This window comes from Monodelphis domestica, chromosome 8, assembly GCF_027887165.1.
Source record: "Monodelphis domestica isolate mMonDom1 chromosome 8, mMonDom1.pri, whole genome shotgun sequence".
NCBI classification, from domain to species: Eukaryota; Metazoa; Chordata; class Mammalia; order Didelphimorphia; family Didelphidae; genus Monodelphis; species Monodelphis domestica.
Genome location: NC_077234.1, coordinates 57173798 through 57195222, shown reverse-complemented (window position 1 = coordinate 57195222; position 21425 = coordinate 57173798). Strand labels below are relative to the sequence as shown.

The following is a 21425-nucleotide window of genomic DNA, read 5'->3' as shown; positions in this document are numbered from 1 at the left end:
ATCTCTTAATTGCCAGATCTAACATTTTGTTAGTTATAGAAAAGGCATTCCAGAAAACACAGTGGAAGTCAGCAGAATTAGAAATGGGACACTGATATAGGGTGTAGAGTTGAAAGGAATGGTAGTGGAAGAAAAGGCACTGGAATGGAAAAACAGAGTTTACACACTGGCAGCTAGAGATTCAAAATTGCTGAAGTAGGCCAACCATAGAAGCATGAATTCATGCAGAGTACTAGTGTTTAGTGAACAGTCCACTGAAAGAGACAGGCAATTAGACTATTTAAGGTGTTCCCTCAGGGTCCAACCATATCCTATATGGTTTCCCCAGGAGATCTGCCTCATCTTCTAGTATTCTGGACAGTCTAAGAGGAAGGCAAAAAGTGGCAGCATGAAGTGGGTAACTGAAGAAGTCTTTAGAGGTCAGAATAGAAGCCAATTGGCAAGCAGCTCAGATCTGGTCCTGGGGATTCTAACAAAAATGCTGAAGAAGGTATTGAGGTGACTGGTTTGGTCTCATGGATGGCCACTGTAACTGGAGAATACCATGGGTGGCCAGTTCTAGTCCAGGAAATGGTCCTCCTAGACAAATGGAAAAAACTCTGGGGTGAAGAAAGAAGTCAAGAGGTAGATTGGAAGCACCAAACTAGTACATTGTTTAGTATGTTAACTACCTACATCTTAATTCTTAACCATGCCAGTGTTTTCATGGAATCTCTGAAATCTCAGAGCACTCTGTTTCTATGTTATACATTTCCCAAATTCTATCTCAACTTCTAACCGTTTACCTACCTTACTAAATTAATTTATAAGCCCCTTAAAATCAGAGGCCATGCTGGTAAGAGACCATCAATAACTACTGGTTGAAGGGAAGAAGCAAAGCACAATGGAAAGAACCACTAGATTCCTTATTTTAGCTTTACTAATAACTAGTTATGTGATGTAATAATTACCAAGTCACTAAATTTGATTGTATTAGATGATTTCTAAGATTCCTTCAATGGGCAGCCAACTGGCCCAGGGAATAGAGTTCAAGGACTGGTGTCAGGAAGACCTAAAATCAAATCTGGCATCAGACAATTACTGACCCTGGGAAAGTCACTTAATTTTATTTGCCTCAATTTTTTCATCTGTAAAATGAGCTGGATAAGGAAATGGCAAACTACTCCAGTATCTTTGCCCCAAAAAAGGGGGAGAGGGCACCAAATAGGCAAACACTACTGAAAAAAGACAACAACAAGGTCCTTTTGAATACTCTAATAATATAAAAATTAATAGATTTTTCCCCTGGCATTTACTGGGTTAGAAAGGAATTCTGTATAGCATTAAAAGTTTAACATAACCTGACCCACCCACCCCCAACCTTTACAGTCTTCTTAAAATACCCCTTCTCCCATCTACTCTGTGATCTACTGACTCCTTGCTTATGATCCATCCTCCTTGCTGTTCCTCTCACTTACACCATCACCTGACACTGGGCTTTTTTACTTGCTATGTCCAAACTTAAAATTCCCTTCTTCCATGTCTTCTGGTTTTTCTGAATTCCTTTGAATTTTAGCTAGAGATATACTCTCCTTAAGAAGCCTTTCCTGATCCTCCTTTAGGCTAATGCCTTCCTCTGTTGATTCCCTCCAATTTAGCCTGTTCCTTATTCTTTTTCTCATTCTTTGTCAATAGATGTTGGGGGGGTTTTTAAACCTTTATCTTCCATCTTAGAATCAATATGAAGGATTGGTTCCAAGGCAAAAGGGCAATAAGGGTTAGGCAACTGGGTTAAGTGACTTTCTCAGAGTCACACAGCTAAGAAATATGTGAGGTCCACCTAGGACCTCTAATTTCTCTATCCAGTGAGCCACCTAGCTGCTCCTGTCCAGAGATGTTTGTATGTTGTCAGTCCTTCCCTAGATATTAATAATATTGATGAATAGGGGTACAGCTAGGTGACTCAGTATATAGAGAGTCACTCCTAGAGACAAGAAGGAGGTCCTGAATTCAAATTTAGCCTCAAACACTATCTAGCTGTATGACCCTGGACAAATCACTGGATCCCCACTGTTTAGCCCTTAACCACTCACTCTTCTGCCTTGAAACCAATACATAACATTGATTCTAAGTTAGAAGTTAAAGATTTTAAAAAAAAAGAAATTGAAAAATTAACATCAGTTTGATGAAACTGTATCACAAAATAATAGTAATTTAGTAAAAAGGGTCTTTAGAAGTCACTTCGTTATAATCTCTTCATTTAAAAAAAAAAAAGGAATGGAGGTCCAAATTGGTTAAGAGATTTGCCCAAGATCACACACATCAAAGGCAGAATTCAAACCTAGGTCTTCTCAACTTCATTTTAGAAATAGAATTATCATTAGAAATTTTGCAGAAGGCAGTTTTGGTATAGTTGTGAATGGATACCAGACTACAAGAGGTTGAGAAGCAAGAAGAAAATAAAAGTAATGAGAAATATTTTAGGATTTTAACAAATTTGTTTTTAAAGAATGGAAGACCAGTAGAATTAAAAGAGATATATCTCTAAAATAACTAAGGATTTTTTTTTATTTAATCCTTACCTTCTGTCTTAGAATCAATACTGTATATTGGTTCTAAGGCAGACAGGTAGTTTGGGGTAGGCAATAGTGGTTAAGTGACTTGCTCAGGACCACACAAATAGGAAGTGTCTGAAGCTAGATGTATACCCAGGATCTATTGTCTCAATACCTGGTTCTCAATCCACTGAGCTTCCTTTCAATACCCCCTATGGATCTCCAAACTGCTAATGCTGTTGTAATTTCTCAGTCCTCCTCCTTCTTAACAACTCTAACTTTTGAAATTGTTATCACCCCCTTCCACATCCTATAAATTAACACCTTCCTTAGCACTGCCACTCTCCAGGTTCTCCTCCTACTTGTTCAAACACTCCCCAGCTCCCCATTCATCATCTACCTCCAGAATCCCACGTGTAGGTTAATAATTTTTGTAAACAATTTTTAAAAGACCAGGAAAGAAAGCAACTGAAATAAAGATATAATTTTTTTCTCATCCAAGTTCATGAAACCCCACCCTTGAAATCTACCCACAAACTTCTGGACTAGAGATTAGAACCCCTGCCCTATCCCAGTGATCTCTTCAGTTTCAATGAATCCAATTAGCACTTCATTCAATGCAGATGGTTCTTGTTCTCTCTACTGAATGCTAGTTACCCATGACCAAATATTTACTAGACATTCCTACCTAGATGTCAAAGAGGAAACCACTTCAAACTCAATATATCAAAACCAGAATTCCAAACTCTGACCATTATTCCTCCAAAGTTCTCTATTTTTATCTAGGGTACCACCATACTTCCAGTTACCCAGTTCTATAACCAAAGAATCACTCAACTCTTCACTCTTCCCCACCCCTTAAAACAATCAAATCAACTTCCAAGTCTTATTAATTCTAATACTAACCCTCTCTTCTATCTTCATAATATCATAGATCTGAAATGGGGCTTAGAGGGTCAAACAGATTAAGTGGCTAACATAGCTAATAAGTATCTAGGCAGGATGTCAATTCAGATACTTTAGTCTATCCACTATACTATCCAGCTGTCCCATTCTCTCAACTCTTATTGATAGCAGCCTCAAGTTTTAGTCCCTTTTCCCCTGAACTATTGCAATGGTTCCCTTGCCTCAAGTATTTCCTTGTCCAATTCATTCTCCAGTTGCCAAATTAATATTCCCAAAGTATGTCAGTCCTCTTCCCACTGACACAAGAACAAAATGCAAACTTCTCAGCTTGGGATTTAAAGCTTTAGCAATCTGACTCTGGCCTACCTTTCCAAACTCAATTCACATAAATTCTGTTCCCATAATCTCTGTTGCAGTAAAACCAATCTACAAGCTCTGGCCTGAATTCAGTTATCTCCTACCCTCTCGATTTCACCTCTGTCTTTCAAAATCCTTACCTTCTTTTAAAGTTCAACTAGTAATCACTGAAGAAGTCTTTTCCGAATTCCCTCCTTGTTAGTGTTCTCTTCTCTCCTCAAATTATCTTAAAGTGTTTGCTTATTTGTATAATTACTATATTCCCAAAAAAGTATAAGTTTCTTGAATGCAGTCTCTCACTATAATACACACTTAATAAAAGTGTGAATGATGAATGAAAACAATCTTTTTTTTAAGACTGGTACGGAAAATACAACCAGACCTGAAATTGACACAGAACATGTTGCTTATTAATTCATTTTATTTTATGATAATAAATGAACTGTGCAAAATTTTATTCTTTATTTAGAACATTACATTGAGCTACAGATTTAATATTTGAAGAACTTATGAATGTTCACTTCCCAAGAGTGAACTGAAAAATGGAAACATGAAAGATATAACCTATATAGACATATCTTTTTGCTGGATAATGTCTTCTATGGTTCAGGAAATGGAAAGAGGAACTGAGATACCTAGAAATAAATTCTATTAACTTTTTGTTAAACCTTAGAAAATTCAACAAATAAACCTAAAATATGGACAAAAGAGATTTTATTAAAAATAGTAGAAATAAACTGGAAACAAAAAACTATAAGATATGATATAACTAAAACCTGGTTCTTGAAAAAGAATAATAAAATTGATAAACCTTTAGCCAATCTGATTAAAAAGGGGCACAAAGTCAACAAAACAGCAAATGAGCAAGGTGAAATCACAACAAAATCAGAATAAAAACTCAGAACCTATTCTGAAAGAAATAGAGGAATACCTTCAAAATAAAAAATATCAAAACTAACTTCAGAAAAGGAAATAGAAATAATTGTGAAGGAATTACCAAAGAAAAAACTTCTGGTCCTAATGGAGTCATAGAAGGATATCAAAATTTTGAAAAACAAACAGAAGCATTCCATACAAATTACTCTCAAAAATTTAGAACACTCTGCCTAGTTGGAAATAACCTAGTCCTTTCCAAGTTTGAAAAAAATTTTTTTTGCTCATTTCTTACAATACAGTAGTATTCCATCACAATCATATACCACAATTTGTTTAGGCATCCTCCAATTTATGGGCAACCCCTAGATTTCCAGCTCTATGCCACCACAAAGAGAATTGCTATAAATATTTTGGAAGAAATGGGTTCTTTTCTTTTTTCCTCTGATCTCCTTGGGAAACAATACCATTGCTGGGTCTTAAGACAAATAGTTTTAAAGCTCTCTAGTTATAATTCCAAATTGCTCTTTTAAATGGTTGGATTAGTTCACAGTTCCACAAACAATATACTATTAGTGTCCCCATTATTCCATATCCCCTCCAACAGAAGGTGTGAGATGGTATCTCAGAATTGTTTTGGTTTGCATTTCTCTAATCAGTAGTGATTTGGAGAATTTTTTCATATACCAATAGCTCTTGCCCATTTATGAATTGGGAAATAACTCATTCTTATAAGTTTGACAAAGTTCTCTATATATTTTAGATATGTGACCTCATCTAAGAGGTTGTCTATGAAAATTTCCCCCCAATTTTCTGCTTTCCTTCTAATCTTAGTAACATTTGTTTTATTTGTACAAACATGGTTCATTTTAATGTATTCAAAAGTATCCATTTTATATCTCACAGTGCTCCCCAACTGTTTTTGACTAATAAATTCTTCTCCATAATCTGATGTGAATCTTAGTGAATGGTAAAATATACTGGTCAATAGCTTGTTTCTGCCAAACTTCTTTCCAGTTGTTCCAGGAATTTTTACTAATGATTTCTTAACCCAATAGCCTGGATCTATACTTTTGTCAAATACAAGGTTGCCATAATCTATTACTACTATCTGCTGTATGTCTGTTCTGTTCAACTGATCAAGTTTTCTATTTCTTGGCCAGCACAAGATAGTTTTGACAATTACTGCTTTAACCAGGAGAACAATTTACACAGTAACATTTACAAATGACTTAATTATTCCTAGCAATATAGCAATCCAAGAAAATCCGCAAGACTTATGATGAAAAATTCCATCTACCTCCAGAAAAAAAGAATATGAATGCAGAAAGACATAAAATATTTCATTTCATTTCTTCACTTTTCTTTCATTTGTTCAAGTTCTTTTTTTTACAAAAGGACTAATATGGAAAGAAGTTTTATACCATTATACATGTAAAATCTATATCATATTTCTTGCCTCTAAAAAAGAAAGAGGTAGAGAGGGAGGGAAGGAGAGAATATGGCTCAAACTTAAAGAAAATGAAAGTTAAAAATTGTTTTTTATGTCATTTGAGTTAAAAATGAATGAATTTAAAAAAATAAAAATCAAGCAAAAAAAACCACTACTGCTTTATAATAATTTAAAATCCAGTACTGCTAGCCCTCCTTCCTTTACATTTTTCATTAATTCTTTTGATATTCTTGATCTCTTAATCTTCCACCAAATGAATTTTATTTTTTTCTAAATAATTTTTAGGTAATTTGATTGGGATGACACACATGAAGTAGATTAGTTTAGGTACGATTGTCTTTTTAATTATACTGGCTCTGCCCATCTATGAACAATTTATGTTTCTCTATTTATTTAGATCTGACCTTGTATAAAAAGTGTTTTAGAATTACATTCATATAGTTTCTGGGTTTGTTTCAGCAGATATACTCTCAAGTATTTCATTCTATCTGTGATATGAAGTATATCTCTTTTTTACTAGACTTTGTCAAGTAATATATCAAAATCCTGATGATTTATGTGGGCTTATTTTGTAACTTTCTAGTTATTTTAAATACTTATTCAGTTAATTAATTTAACTTTTTCTATTTTGCTAATAGAATTGCTTCTAGGTTTATAATTTTTCCCCTAGGAGACTGCTTTTGCTGGATCTCAGAAATTTTGGTATTCTGTTTCATCATAATTTTCTTTCACATAATTATTGTTTTTATGATTTATCCTTTGACCAATTAATTATTTAAGATTTCATTTTTAAAATCTACATTTGGGTCTGTGTGTTTTATTTGTGCTTGGAGAACTGATTACTCCCTTTTGTTGTGCTATGGTCTATAAAAAGCTGTATTTAATTTTCACCTTTTGTATTTGCAATAATTCTATGATCCAATCATGGACAATTTTTGTAAAAGCTCTATATAGTTTTGAGAAATACATATATTCTTTAGCAGTCTCATTTAAAAGATTCTATCCGTCTTTAAGCTCTAGTTTCTATAGCAATATATTCAACTGTATTTTTCTCTTTTGTTTATCCTTCTATTAGGCTTCTCTAAAACTTAAAAGAGTCTTTTGATAAGTAACACTACTATGTTACTGTGTCTTTTTGTAGCTCAGTTAATGTTTCTTTTAGGAACTTCAATATTTAAGGTATTTGGAGCAAGTAAATTAAATACTGATATTAATTTCTCTATGGTTCCTTTCAGCATAAAGTAGTTTCTTTCCTTGTCTATCCCTCTATATGTTTTGAATGTTTGCTTTTACTTTCTCTGAAAGTATTAATTGCAATTCCTGCTTTTCTGAACTCACAATGCATCGTAAACTGTTTTCTAACCTCTTTTTTAATTCTGTATATACCTTTGTTTTTAAATGTGTTTCTTGGAGGGCAGCTGGGTGGATCAATGAATTGAGAGCCAGGCCTATGGAGGAGGGGGGAAGGGGGGGGTCAGGGAGGCGCAGGGGGTCCTAAGTTCAAATTTGACCTCAGACACTTCCTAGCTGTGTGACCCTGGGCAAGTCATTTAACCCCCATTGCCTAGCCCTTACTGCTCTTCTGCCTTGGAACCCATACACAGTATTGATTCTAAGAAAGAAGGTAAGAGTTTTGTTGTTTTTTTTAAAGTGTTTCCTGTAAGCAACAGTTTGTGTGGTTTACTTTTCTTATCTAATCAGTCAATATTGTTCATGTTAATTAGCCAATTCACATTTAAAGTCATAAGAATTAGATTTATATTCTCCTTTCCTATAATGGAATTTTTTTCCCAAATAAATATTTGCACCTCTTCCTCTGTAAACACAGACTATCTCTTCAGTTATCTTAATCTATTTTAAGGCAACCCACAGGCTCTCTTCCCTTCATCCTCTGATATCCTCCCCCTCCTTAGTTTTGAAATTTTATTAGTTCTTCCTTTTTCTTTTTTATCTAGCTAATTTTTTCATGGTCTTTTCCCTCTCAGTTAAATATTGAAGTAGAATCCCCACCACCACCTCTTTTCCCTTTCAATTTTTGTTTATTAGTTTAAAAAAAAAACTTTTTTGTGAATTGTTTTCTGAAAAGAATGTCTTTCCCTCATTCTCTTTATTATTCATCTTTATCTTCCATTTCAGTTTATTCTAGACTTTTACTTCTTAATTCATAGCTCTTAAAACTTAGTCCTTTACTCTGTATTCCTCATGGAATTGACACTTAGAGGTATCTATCTGGGGTTCCCTGTTCTAAACAAATTTGGGGTGTTTTGAAATTATAGATCTTTTCCTGACTCCCTTTTTTGTTGCACCTCATTCTAAGAAATATGAATTTCTGGGGGCAGCTGGGTAGCTCAGTGGATTGAGAGCTAGGCCTAGAGACAGATTGACCCCCATTGCCTAGCCCTTACCACTCTTCTGCCTTGGAGCCAATACACAGTATTGACTCCAAGTAGGAAGGTAAGGGTTTAAAAAAAAATGAATTTCTGCAGGTGACAGACAGCAAGCTGACTGCTCATGATATGCATCTTCCCAAGCCCCAGATAAGTACAATTAGTTCATATTGATCTTTGCCCTCCCCTTGATCAATTTTTCTCCCATTTGCCTCAAAATCTCTTCCCTGGGGCCATGCCCTACCATTCTTCTAGGTGTCAGCTGTCCCTAGAAGTTGTGAATTTAATGAGGTAAGAGATCTGATCTAAGTACCAAACCCCTGCAGATGATTTCCATGATAAGTTTCCCCTACCTCTATATAAGAGATTTCTCTTCTCTAAAAGAGGGTTTAAAAAAAGGTGCCCCCTTCCTGACCCTAGGCTCCCCTTTGTCTCTTCACCCCTCTCTTACAGTTTCTCTTCTTCCTGAGAAGCTACAGGAGTTATTTTCCCTTCATTGCTAGTTTCTGCCTTGAGTAGGGGACAACACAGATTCCCCTCTATCTTCTACTTCTGTCCCCTTCTACCTCTTCTGGAGTTCTGGGTTTTTCCCTAGGAATTTTTTGAATATCCTTTTTTTCTTTTGAAAGCCCATCTTTTCTTCATTTATAGTTAGTCTTAAATTTGCAGAGTAGGTTATTCTGAACTGCATCCTGAGTTCTTATGCTATTCAGAACATCTTACTCCATTTTCCTCTTGTAGGTTTCTGGTAGACACAGAATGGTCTCGTGTTATTCATTTTCTTTCCTTTATATTTGCAGCTATTTCTCCTGGTCACTTGCAGATTTGTTGTTTAGCACAAAATCGGTTAATTTAATTTAACCACTATCAGTCTTGGAATTTGCAACATAGTGCTAATGCCTTTTTTTTTCTGATGGTAATTTATGGATTTTGGTTGGCACTGTATTCTGTGTTCACAAGTTCTGGGCAGTTTTCTTGTAGTATTTCTTTACATTATGATGTTCAGTCTATTCATCCTGTTTTCAAGATCAATATGCTTTTCTCTTCTTCCAGATTGTCCTTCACTTTCATGTACTTGCATTCCCAATTAGTTGTCTTCTTTTGTTTCTTTGGTGAGACTTGCTATCATGGATTGAAGATTTCTTATTCTGCAAATTATTTATGCTATGCAAGTCATAAATTCTTCTTGGTACGGTGAATAGAGCAGTGGAACTTGGTTCATAAAGACTCCTGAGTTCAAATCCAGCCTCAGACACTTGATAGCTATATGGCCTTGGGCAAGGAACTTAATCTGTCCACCCAAGTTTGCTCAACTGTAAAATGGGGATAACAGTACCTAATTTCCAGGGTTGCTCTAAGGATCAAATGAGATAATATTTACAAAATGCTTAACACATAGTCAGTGCTTCCTTTTTTTCCTTTCTAAGTTCTCAGACTGAGCTCTGAGGTATCACAGATAACTACCACTCCTTGACAACTGATTTCTATTGTCACAAATGGAACAATTTTTGGCTGTTTGAATCTCTTCAACATCGGGGATTTGGGGGACTGGGGAATTGGCTTTTGAGTTGTTAAGAGAGAGCTGATCGAGTGGGTTGGAGGTTAGGGACTAGACTTCTTTGCCATTAGTTCATCAAATTTTTACCTTGTTCAGGTTCTTGGTGTCCTAGACTATGGAGATAGCAAAAACTGTTTTTATCTCTGGCACAGAATTCCTATTTTGGAGAGGTGGTAAGGATCTGAAAAAATATCTAGTCCTGCATCTTACTGATCACCTCATCCCAAGTCTTCTTTCTATCCTATTTCCTACAGTAAATGAGATGAAAGATACTACTACTGCTTATCTTAATTTGTTGCTCACATTTCCACCAGTCAGTTATACCTGCTGGTATGGATAAAAACCTTATCAGCAACAGCATCTTTCCATCTTGTGTCCAATAGGTTAAGTATCTAACTGTCCCATTTTTTTATGCTCTACTTTGTTCTTCCCAGTTCCAGCTGATAAATCTTTTCATTCCAGTTTAAAGTTTGACCAAGATTTTGTTGAACATGTTTTCCCTTTAACCTAGTTTAGAGTCAAAAGAACAGACTACAACACAGAATTTGTTCTGTCCACATAATACAAATGAATCTCTACCTTTCTTCCAAGTTCAGTTTGAATGGTACTTCCCACATGAGGCCTTTCTGGATCCTCTCCAAAAATTAATTAGTATTTATTTACATGTATGTATGTACATACACATGTGTGTATGTTTCTGATAAAATGTGTTCATTAAGGGCAAAGATTTTCATTTCTGTCTTTGCATCCCCAGCATCTAACATGTCTGATCTGTAATAGTAGTTTGTTGGCAAATTGAGGCAACTAGTGCCTAATACTCACAATACTTATTAGTCTGAGTAGCCTAAGAGTAGTCATGTGAAGTAGGCCATTTGTCACCTATTGAACATTGTACATACATTAAGGTCATATAGCTCATAAGTCATAATTCAACCAATTTACTAAAATATAGCTAAACTTGAAATATGCCCTATTAAAAATAGCTGACAGAGCACTTTAGCCTTTACAGAGTGCTTTACATATATCCTCTTAATTGATTTTAATAACAAGCCTGTGGTGTAAGTAATTATCACCATGTCCATTTTTCCTGAGAAAACTAAGGCTCAGAGTAATTTAATCACAGGCCTAAATCAATGTCAGAGGTGGAATTTAAACTTGAGTCTTCTCAGTTCTAGGTTTAGCACTTTATCTGCTATAGCAGGATACCTATAGACATGAATACATGCAAGGTTAATAGCTTTTAAAAAAAACATTATGATTAGCTAATATTGCTTTTGATACAAGCACAAAGAATTCATTTTTTTCTGGAAAATTCTGGGTAGATAGATGGCCTGGTGTCAGGAAGACCTGAGTTCAAACCCAGCCTCAGATACTTACTGTGACCCTGGGCAAGTCACTTAAGCCTGTTTATCTCAGTTTCCTCATCTATAAATTGAGCTGGAGAAGGAAATGCCATATCATTCCAGTATCTTTGCCAAGAAATCTCTAAATCGGGTCATGTAGAATCTGGCACAACTGAAAAATGACTGAACAACAAAATTAGATAATCCAGAATTTATTTATATTTTACATTTTAATAGACATCTGACAAAATCACAATTTATGAAAAGACAAGAACAGCTATACTGATGACATAACCAAGGATGAAATATAATGATATTTAGCCCTTTTAACCTGTTTTTCTGAGGTCTGTCTTGAACTCTTCTTCTCTCACTCTACTCTTCCTTGGTGATCTCACTCACTTCCATGGGTTCATCTATTATCTCTATACTCCCAAATCTATATATCAAGCCCCCATCTCCACTAGCCATCCCAAAGCCATCCCAAATTCAACATTTCCAAAACGGAATTTATCTTTCCTCCTTTCATCCCTTGCCTGACTAACCTAGTTTTTTAAAAGAACTGCTATTAAAAAATAATAATAAAATAAAAGGACTGCTATTCTTCAAGTTTTCCTAGTTGGAATCCTCAGTTGCTTTTGACCTCTTCTTCACCACCACCTCATTGCTAATCAGCTTCCAGCCTTTCAATTCCACATCTAAATCCCTTCTCTCTAGTCATACCACAATTGTCTTCATCCCTGGTCTTCATCCCTCTCACCTCCTCTGACGGAACAGATGATTTTCAACCTATCTTCAAGCTGATTCCATATTATACCCAAACATACAAGCAAACATTACCCATGTTTGACATGCCTACAATGCTCTAGGTCAGTGATAGAGAACCTTTTGGAGACTGCACATGCCATGCCCCACCCCAGACCAAGTGCTAGGCACACCCTGCCACCCCTTACCCCAAACAGGGGAGGGAAGAAGCACTTCCACTGGGCTGCTTGGCAAGGGGGCAGGTGAAGTAAGGAATGGACTCAGCCTATGTAGAAAGGGGGAGGAGGAGTAAACACTCCTACTCCCAGGGGGCTGCTGGGCAGAGTGGCAGGGAGGCAGTGGAGAGTGGGAAGGAAATAGCTCCACATGGTGATGATATGTGATCACAGAGAGCTCTCTGTGTGCCCTGTCTGATACACATGCCTCAAGTTCACCATCACAGCTCTAAGTCCTAACCTCAACTTCATGTAACCCCCCCTAATTCTCTTCAAGATTCATTTGAAGTACCATTTCCTATAGAAGGCCTTTTCTGATTCCCCCAGGTGTTAGTGATACTTCTAGGGAGGAAAAAAATTTTATTTTGGATTTACTGATCCTTTACTTATCTGCACATGATGTTCCTCCACTAGAAAATGAGTTCCTTCCTAACACCATGCATTAGTGCCCTAGCACATAGGGATCCTTAATAAATACTTGTTGAATTCAATGAACAACCAGGATTCCAGAAGGTCAACAATGAAGCATATAATCCACCTTCTGAAAGATAAGTGATGGACACAAGATGCAAAATAAGACATGGATGTTTAGAAACTGTCAGTGTGGGAATGTGTTTTGTTTCATGATGCATATTTGTTACATGAGTTTTCTTTATTTCAACTGGGGAGAGGAGTTTGGGAAGGAGAAGAAAAAGAGTGGAAGGCAAGGAAAGTTAAAAAGGAAAAAAGAGTCAGTGAAGCATTTTAAAACACAGGGACAAGAACAGAAGGAAACAGAAACAATGACAGCATTAAAAGTTACATGTTGCAGTTATTATATAGTTCAAAGGAAAACAAGCTGTATATAATAATTCCCTTATTCGATTTTGAAAATAGAAATGCTAATTTTTAGTGTCTGTTAAATTTTAAAAATCTTGTAGAATTGAATTTTTCTGCTTAACTTCTTATTAATCAATCTTAGATTCTGCTAGTATTTTCTTTTCTTTTTCTATAAAAATCCTTATCTTCTGTCTCAGAATCAATACTGTGTATTGGTTCCAAGGCAAGAGAGTTGTTAAGAACTAGACAATGGGGGGTTAAGTGATTTGCCCTTAATCACATTGCTAGGAAGTGTCTGAGGCCACATTTGAACCCATCTCTGGGCCTGGTTCCACTGAACCACCAAGATGCTCCCCAGAATTTTCTAAGTATAAAATCGAAGCCAACAGAAAGAAGTCATTTTTCTAAGTTTGTAGTCCGACAAATACATTTTCCCTGGAATTGGGAAAGCAATACATTGGTTTCAAAGGGGAGACTCTGAAAACTCTATCCCTTCCTTCCTTACTTCTCCTAAACTTCAGACTGAAATGAGATGCAAAAAAAAAAAAAATAGTATCAAGAAATATGCTAAATAGAGGTGATAATGTCCCAAAGAAATTGTTGCTCATGCAGATAATTTGGCCATAAACAACTACGGATAACCTAGAATTGATCTATATTACTCAAATCATTCTTCTCAATGAAAAAAAATATATATATATACATATATATATGTGCCTCAAAAAATGAATGGAAGTGTCAGTTTTCAAAAACACCAAACATATTCTAAGACCTAAATATTTAAGATAATACCCCAATCAGAAATTAGTGTAAGTGTCTAAATTAAAGTTTGCTTAGAACTCACACTTTCAAAACCTAATACTAAATTCTTACGGCCTTTACTCCTTAAGGGTTGGTATAATCAGATAGCATTCTACAAAATCAACACCAACCAAGGAAATGCAATCTTATGAAAAAAACAAAAAACTAATTCCAAATGCATGTTATAAAATCAACACTTATTAAAGAATCTTTTGGCATTAATTATAAATGCTTTCTACTAATCGAATTTGTATCACCATGACCTACCCTGTTTATTAATTTTAATAATATGCAACCATTTTCCATTCATTAAGGCAACAGAGATTTTATCTATGTATCTCAATTTCTGATTGTGTTTGAGAGTTCATTGTCTAAGGGTTTAAAATCCTGACTACAAAGGAAAAAATCTACAGGTGTCCAAAGAGCCCATAGCCATGTTTAAAAATAGACACAAATTACATGGCTACAATAACATAACACTATCAGTTTGACTCTAAACAATTAAAACCAATTGGGCTAGCATCCTCATTTGTAAAATAAGGGGTTTCATCTAGATAATTTCCTTTCCTTCAAATAAATGTATGTTTGCTCCTAACATCAATAGAGAAAATAAAGGAAGAATTTACTGAGCCTTTAAGACTCAAGGGACTTATTTTTAAATAAAAACAGTAGTGCTAAATCAGAGAAAAGGTTGCTATGTTTGTAAAAACATAAAGCCAAACTCTGGTTCCATACATAAGACCATGAAGTAACTGGCAAAAACTTATTTATTTTGGCTACAAAAGAATCTACAAGCTTAAAGTTTCATTCACAAATGTGAAAACACTTTATAATACCAACTTTCATAATCATAAAATACAAGCCATATATATTCAGAAAATACATATCATACGTATCAAGTATAAGAAAAGTCAGTTTGCTTCTAAAAAATATGCATTTTCCTTTCCTAACAATATTAGGCATTTGCTTTGCTACCTGAGAACACCACTAAGACCTTATGGCATTTTAGTATGGATAAATAACACTTAATTCATTTTCCATGATGATGAAGAAGAAAGCTGATGTGATCTTCAAGCTCTAAATTCTAGGATTAAGCTTCATAGGAAGCTTACTCTTTTTTTTAGCCGATATACTATCTAAGACATTGTATGTAACAGTGGTAAGTACACTAGATTTGGATTCAAAGACCCTGAATGCCAGCTTTGACACTTTCTGCCTGTGTGACCTTGGGCAATTCACTGAACCTCATTGGTCCTAAGTTTTCTTATCTGTACCCTAAAGGGATGGAACAGATGACCTCTAAATCTTTTACAACTTTAAAATTATTTTCAGATGAAGAGAGTACCAGATTTGAAATCAGAAGACTGAAGATTCTAGCAGTAATTTAAGCAATGTGACCTTGAGCAAGCAGGTTGTTTTATCTCTCAAGGCTTCAGTTTCCTCATCTGTAAAAGAGGATGGATCTGAATATCACCCTTCATGACTGAGACCAGTCAAAATGACAACTGGTACAGGAAATAATTTGAAAAGAGATTAGATTTATGAATACAATACTAAAGGGAGGTCGATGAGCTGTTAACTTTTTCAGGAACATAGGATTGAGATATTTTGAAGGTTGAGTGATATTTAGGGAGAATCTGGAATGGCCTAGCAAAAGGAAAAAAGAATTCAGAGAATGTCTTAAAATTGATAACATTTGATTTCTTTTCCATGGGGTGGGGGCAGACTAAGATTTAAGACTTCAAGATCTTAATTTTATGATAATCTAAAGGTCCCTTCAAGCTCTGAATTCTAAGATCAAACTTCAAGGAAAAGAAAATGAACAATTAGAATTGTTGGGAAAAGGGCTGAACACAGGAATAAATTGAAAAGGAAAGCATGGATGGGAACACGCCGAAAGGCTTCAGTTTGGATAAATGCCCACAACTGGTGGTCTTAACAAAAAAGGGAACATACAAGAGACTTCTAGGAGGATCGCTCCAAGATTCGCTGGTGGGGAGAAGTGTCCTCACAGGAAGATGATTGGGGGAGGGGAAGAGAACCACAAGAGAGTGCAAAAGGAGCCGGAAAATCTTAAGGGCTGGGTTCCTTCATTCCAGAAGGCATCACTGCTTTTGTTATGCGAGAAATGCCCGGAAAGTCGCTCTCTCCAGCAACCGAAGGAAGGGGGTCCCGGGCCAGCTCTCAGCCCCCGCGTGCGCGCGCGCACACGTAGGTCCCTGCGTCCCGCTGCGGGAATGTAAGGAAGGAGCAGCGCGCGTGGCAATAAAGAGGGGACGAAGGGCACGCGGGGACTCCCCAGCCTCGAGGGCGGTGATTTCAGAACCGTCCCTTCCTCAACCGCTGCGAGAAGGGAAGAGTAAGAGGAGCCAGGCGCTTCGTTCCCCCAGCCCCTGGCTCCGACCCACCCACAGCGACACCACGACGCTGCCGCGCGAGGTCCATGTCCTGAGGGGGAAGGGGGACTTTACCTGCCGGCGTAGCTATGGAGAAGATGGCCTGAGGGTGATGCGTCCGGCCCGCGATGGGAAGAGGGCAAGGAAACGACCAGACGCGGCTGGAACGGCAGCAGCTCGGCTGGACTGGGGCGGCTGGGGCGGTCTGCGGACTCATCCCCCGGGGCCGGGGGCGAAGGCACCGGAGCTCGAGAGCCTGCGAGACCGGGCCGGCCGTGCGCACGCAGCCGCCAGGAGCCTCGTGCCCGCCCGCGCGCGCGTGCGCTCCCGCGCCTGTGCGCGGCCCTGCCCCCGCCCCTGCCCCGAACTCTCCTAGCCCCCCCAACCAGGCGATGGGAACAGCTGCTGCGGCCCGAGCCGGCTTAGGCCCACCTGCTCCCCTAACCTCGCCGACTGTCGCACCCAGCCCTGCCTGGACTCTTCTCCCTCTCTTTCTCAGTCTTCCCCCGCGCGAGCTTTGGCGGGGGCTGGGCACTGCCCGCTCTGGTTGGACGCCTGGCTGAGTGACGTCAGGCGCCACTGCCCGCCGATTGGTCTGGCTGGCGATGCGTGCAGGGTATAAACAAACCCCGCCCCCTTTCTCCCCAATGAGGGCGGGGGGGTAACGGGGAGGGTAGTGGGGCGGGGCCGAGCGTCCCGCCCAGCCTTAACCACGAGGTGACAGCAGGAGAGGGAGGAGCCTGCGGTATAGCTCACTGGGGTTGGAGCCAGTAAACCCCGCCCGTGGGTGGGGCCTGAAGGAGGCCGGCTCTTACTTGCTCTGACCAGATTTCCTGTTGGAAATTCCATCCCTTTCCAAGAAAGGAGGAGGAGGGACCTCGCTGTGGACGGAGCTCTGGACCTGGAGTTAGGAAATCAAGAAGACCCTAGTTCTAATCCCATTGTGGATACCCCCTTGTGAATTACTGAAGCAGGAGAATGCACCTCCTGTACCCTCGTGTGCACTCGCTATGGAAATTGCCAGAGCAATAGAATTCACCCCCAGTATTCCCTCTGGGTATTACTCTGGCAAGAGAAATCACCCCCCCGAAAACCCCTTCTATGTATACATATTCGTCAAGAGAATTAACCCGTCTACCTCAATTTCCCCATTTGTAAAACGAGAACAATTATTAGCACCTACTTCTCAGGGTAGTAAAATGAGATATTCGTAAAGCGCTTTGCAAACTTCAAAGCACCGCACAGATGCTAGTTTGCAATTAAATAACCTCACGATGTGACACAGCTGGCAGGACTAAGGATGAAGGCTAGTCATAATGCTCAGGAGGGAGCCAAGATCTCGTGGAGATTTTACTTAGAAATCCTAAAATCACAGATTTAAAGCTGGAAGGAACCTACTCCAACCTCCCTTATTTTTCAGATTAAGAAACTGACATCTCAGATGACGTCGAGATTTGTGGGGCACCCAACTCGTAAACTTCAAAGGTAATATTTAAGCTGGGGAATCTAATCAACAATATTAATTGCAATAACTAACATTTATCAAGCACTTTAAGGTTTGCAAAGCGCTTTACAAATATCTCATTTGTTCCTCATAACAGTTAAGAGAGGAATGCTATTATTATTCCTGGTTAACAAATGAAGAAATTGAAACCGACAGAAGTTTAAATAATTTGCCCAGGGGCAATTCTGAGGTGAGATTTTAAACTTGGGTCTTCCTGAATCCAGTTGCAGCAGTCCATCCACTACTGCAGCCCCACTCCTAGCTGCCAGGGAGCATTTAAGTTTCTGCTTGTGTGTTAAGTAGATAGATATACGAAGAAAGGCAAAAAAACAGGATCCCTGCTCTCAAAGAGCTTACTTTCTAATGGGAATGACAATATTAAAAAAAAAAATCAGAATTTAGTCCTGGAGCAGCTGGGTGGCTCAGTGGATTTAGAGTCATGCCCAGAAGGTCCTGGGCAAGTCATTTAACCCCCATTGCCTAGCCCTTACCACTCTTCTGCCTTGGAACTAATACCCAGTATTGATTCTAAGACAGAAGGTAACGGTTTAAAAAAATTAGTCTTCATTCACTGCACTAAATTTCCTCCGAGAAAGGGCTTGAAGACAACATCCTAAATAATTGAATCAGAGACTTTCAAATATGGGCAAGACCTTGGAAGCTATCTAAGACAAAAATTCTACTCTATTACTGGAGGGGCCCTCCAGCCTCTTAAATGAACCATTCTAGTGGTAGGTAATTCAGTCCCAGCCAGAGATAGCCCATTCCATTTTCAATAGCTCTAAAGATGACAAAATTCTTCCTTCTACTGAGCTGAAATCTACCTCTCTCTCATTTCCTAGTTCAGCCCTCCAGAGCCAAGAAGAATAAATGTAATTCCTTGTTCTCAGCCTTTAAGATCTTTGAAAATAGTTCACATCCATCATGTTTTCTTTTCTTCAGACTAAAATACCACCAGTTGCTTCAGTTGAGTTTTTTGATTGGTTGGTTTTGTTTGGTAAAGTTTGTTTTTGAGTTTCCCCTACTATCCTGGATGCCCTCTGTGGGCAGCTCTAGCTTATCAATCTACTTCATAAAACAGTTCCCAGATCGAAACATTAAGAAGTAGAATGAAGAGGTAAAGTGAAGGGAATTGAAATCTAAATAATGTCAAATTAATACCACTTTGAATAAGTTTGAAATACCCAAATACTGAAATAACCATTCTTTAGTTTCATTAACAAAAATTTGCTGAACATCTATAAAGCAATTCAATACAACAAGCACTTTTAATTTCCCTATGTGAAAGGCATTGTACAAAATGCTGAAGAGGCTATCAGATCTAGCCTCAAAGAGCTAACATTGCACTAGGAAAACACAACATGTATACAAATTGGGAATTTAGGGAGGAAGAGACTTCTAATCACTGAGAGAATTAGGAAAGACTTCCTTCACAGAGAAGATGGCAAGAAAATAAAGATTCTGAGAGGTTTGGATAAGGAGTGAATTCCAAATATGAATGACAGCTTGTGTACTTACATGGAAGGCAGGCAAAAGAAAAATACATTTGGAGAACAGCAAATAGACTAGTTCATCTGGAACATAGATTACAAAAACAGGAAGGAGAATAATGTGAAACAAAGCTACAGAAGGTGAGTGGGACCAGATTGTTGAGGACCTTAAATGCCAGGCAGAGAAGTTTGTATTCTGTACTAAATGTAATGGGGAGCCACTAAAGGGTTTTGAGCAAAGAAGTGATATGGCCATATTAATATTTTTGTGGAAAATAGATTGGAGATGGGAAAGACTGGCAGCAGAGAAACTTATTAGTAGACTAATAAATGTGTCGTGACCTATGATAAAGATTTGAACAAGAGTAAAGATACTTAGAATGGAGAAAAAGAATAGAAAGAAGAAATGTGGAAGTCAGATCCTCAGTATCTAAAGAGAAAGAAATGAGGGCTGATGACTGAAATTACAACACAGATGATTGGGAGGATGATGGGACCTTCAACAGAAAAAAAGGAAAAGGGGGAATAGGGAAGGGAAGGGAAGGTAGGCTAAGAGAAATTAATGATTAGTATATTCAAGCTTGTGCCTTAGTCTCATTCAAAATCTGTTAAACCCAATACTCAAGCAAAATGACAATAAAAATAACATAAACATCTTCTGCATAACATTCTCAGACATAACACAAAACGAATAGTATTATGTAGCAAAATTTCCATCCACTGTATATCAGTGGTATAATCTAACTGTAAATTTCCATGACCTGACGAGAGTATTCCATAAAAACCTGTAGATGCTAGTTTCACAACAATCTTTCCTAGGTAAAGGATGACTTACTAATGTAATTTAAGACCCTAAAAACCCTCCAAGAAAAATATTTTAAAATTTCTAAATACGTACTACAGTGCCAATTTTGACCCAGTGAAGGCAAAAACCAATTTCATGATTTGACAAAAAGGATTTTTCCCTTTTACCTTAAAAGCCTTTTTCATTTCCTCCTTATTCCTCCAATCAACAATTATATTTTGAGACAGAAGAGATTTTTTATAACCTTAGTATAGCTCAGATTTTTATGTGGTTTATTTACTGCACTTTTCACAACTTGTTGAGTTAAGTGGAATAAGTATTTTCATTTTATAGAAGAACAATTATAGGCTGAGAGAATGACTTATTTGAATTCGCCTGACTACTAACAAAAATTCCTGACTTCTCAGACCGAGCTTAGTATTTTGTCCATTTAACTGTGATCCTAGAGATGAGAAATTAAATACCTCATAAATATAGGAAATATATTATCCATATCTAACCAGTTCTACTTAAAATTAATCAGATAGGCATCAATAGTACCTATACTGAATAAAGTATAGTAATGTTTTCTACTAGTCAACCCATGTGTATCCCAGTTCTTTTTGAGATTAAAATGCTTGTTTCCTTCCTCTTTGCTTCCTAACCTCTAGTCCCACATTACCAATTGATTACTGGACATTTCAAACAGGACATTACATGGATATTTCCAACTTATGTTCAAAACAGAATTCTGCTGGATTCACCTTCACAATTCACCACTTCTCTGAACTGATGAGGGCTCAATTAGCACTTTCTACAAGAAGTATTTGCTGCTCTCACCAGATGCTCAGGCTCTCACTCCCTCACAAAACTACCATGTACTTCAGTGTCTGGTAGAAGTTATGTGTATACATGCAATTAGATATTATCTCTCCCATCAGAACTCAAGTGCCTTCAGGGACGGCGCAGATTCACAAATATTTTCCAGCTCCTAGGACAGTAACTTGCACACAGAAAGAGTTCAATAAACATTTGTTGAAAAGCTGATATCTAAACAAAAGAGGTAAGAAAAGATGGCTATGAGCTATTTTGTTTATGGTCTTTCAGTCTTGCAATTTACAATCCAATAACCTTCAGTGAGGTACAGAGTGAGAAAATAACAGATAGCCTGCCTTGAGAAACAAAGTTGCTCAGGGGAGTCTTTTCTCCCTTACAATGAGAACCTTCATCCTTCTCAGCAGTA

General features: G+C 37.6%; 2 protein-coding genes across 9 annotated transcripts in view; one reads left to right on the top strand and one right to left on the bottom strand.

Moving 5' to 3' along the window:
• TFDP2 (transcription factor Dp-2) overlaps positions 1–16615 on the bottom strand; it is a 182297-nt gene extending 165682 nt beyond the window's left edge. For all 8 annotated transcript variants that reach the window (XM_056807240.1, XM_007502108.3, XM_056807242.1 and 5 more), the window contains exon 1: positions 16480–16615. The gene's annotated coding sequence lies outside the window, so the exon portion shown is untranslated. The remainder of the gene's footprint in view (positions 1–16479) is intronic.
• LOC130455950 (uncharacterized) lies at positions 15887–18874 on the top strand. Its single transcript, XM_056808484.1, has 4 exons — positions 15887–15996; positions 16108–17020; positions 17825–17889; positions 18006–18874. Exons 1-2 carry the CDS (start codon positions 15887–15889, stop codon positions 16778–16780), a joined length of 783 nt encoding a protein of 260 aa, XP_056664462.1. The 3' UTR covers positions 16781–17020; positions 17825–17889; positions 18006–18874.
• The last annotated feature ends 2551 nt before the right edge of the window (positions 18875–21425 follow it).

Coding starts and splice junctions, on each gene's coding strand:
- LOC130455950 (XM_056808484.1), top strand. CDS start 15,887: ATGGATGGGAACACGCCGAAAGGCTTCAGTTTGGATAAATGCCCACAA. Junction 15,997..16,107: donor GGAGGATCGCTCCAAGATTC/GCTGGTGGGGAG, acceptor CCTTCATTCCAG/AAGGCATCACTGCTTTTGTT.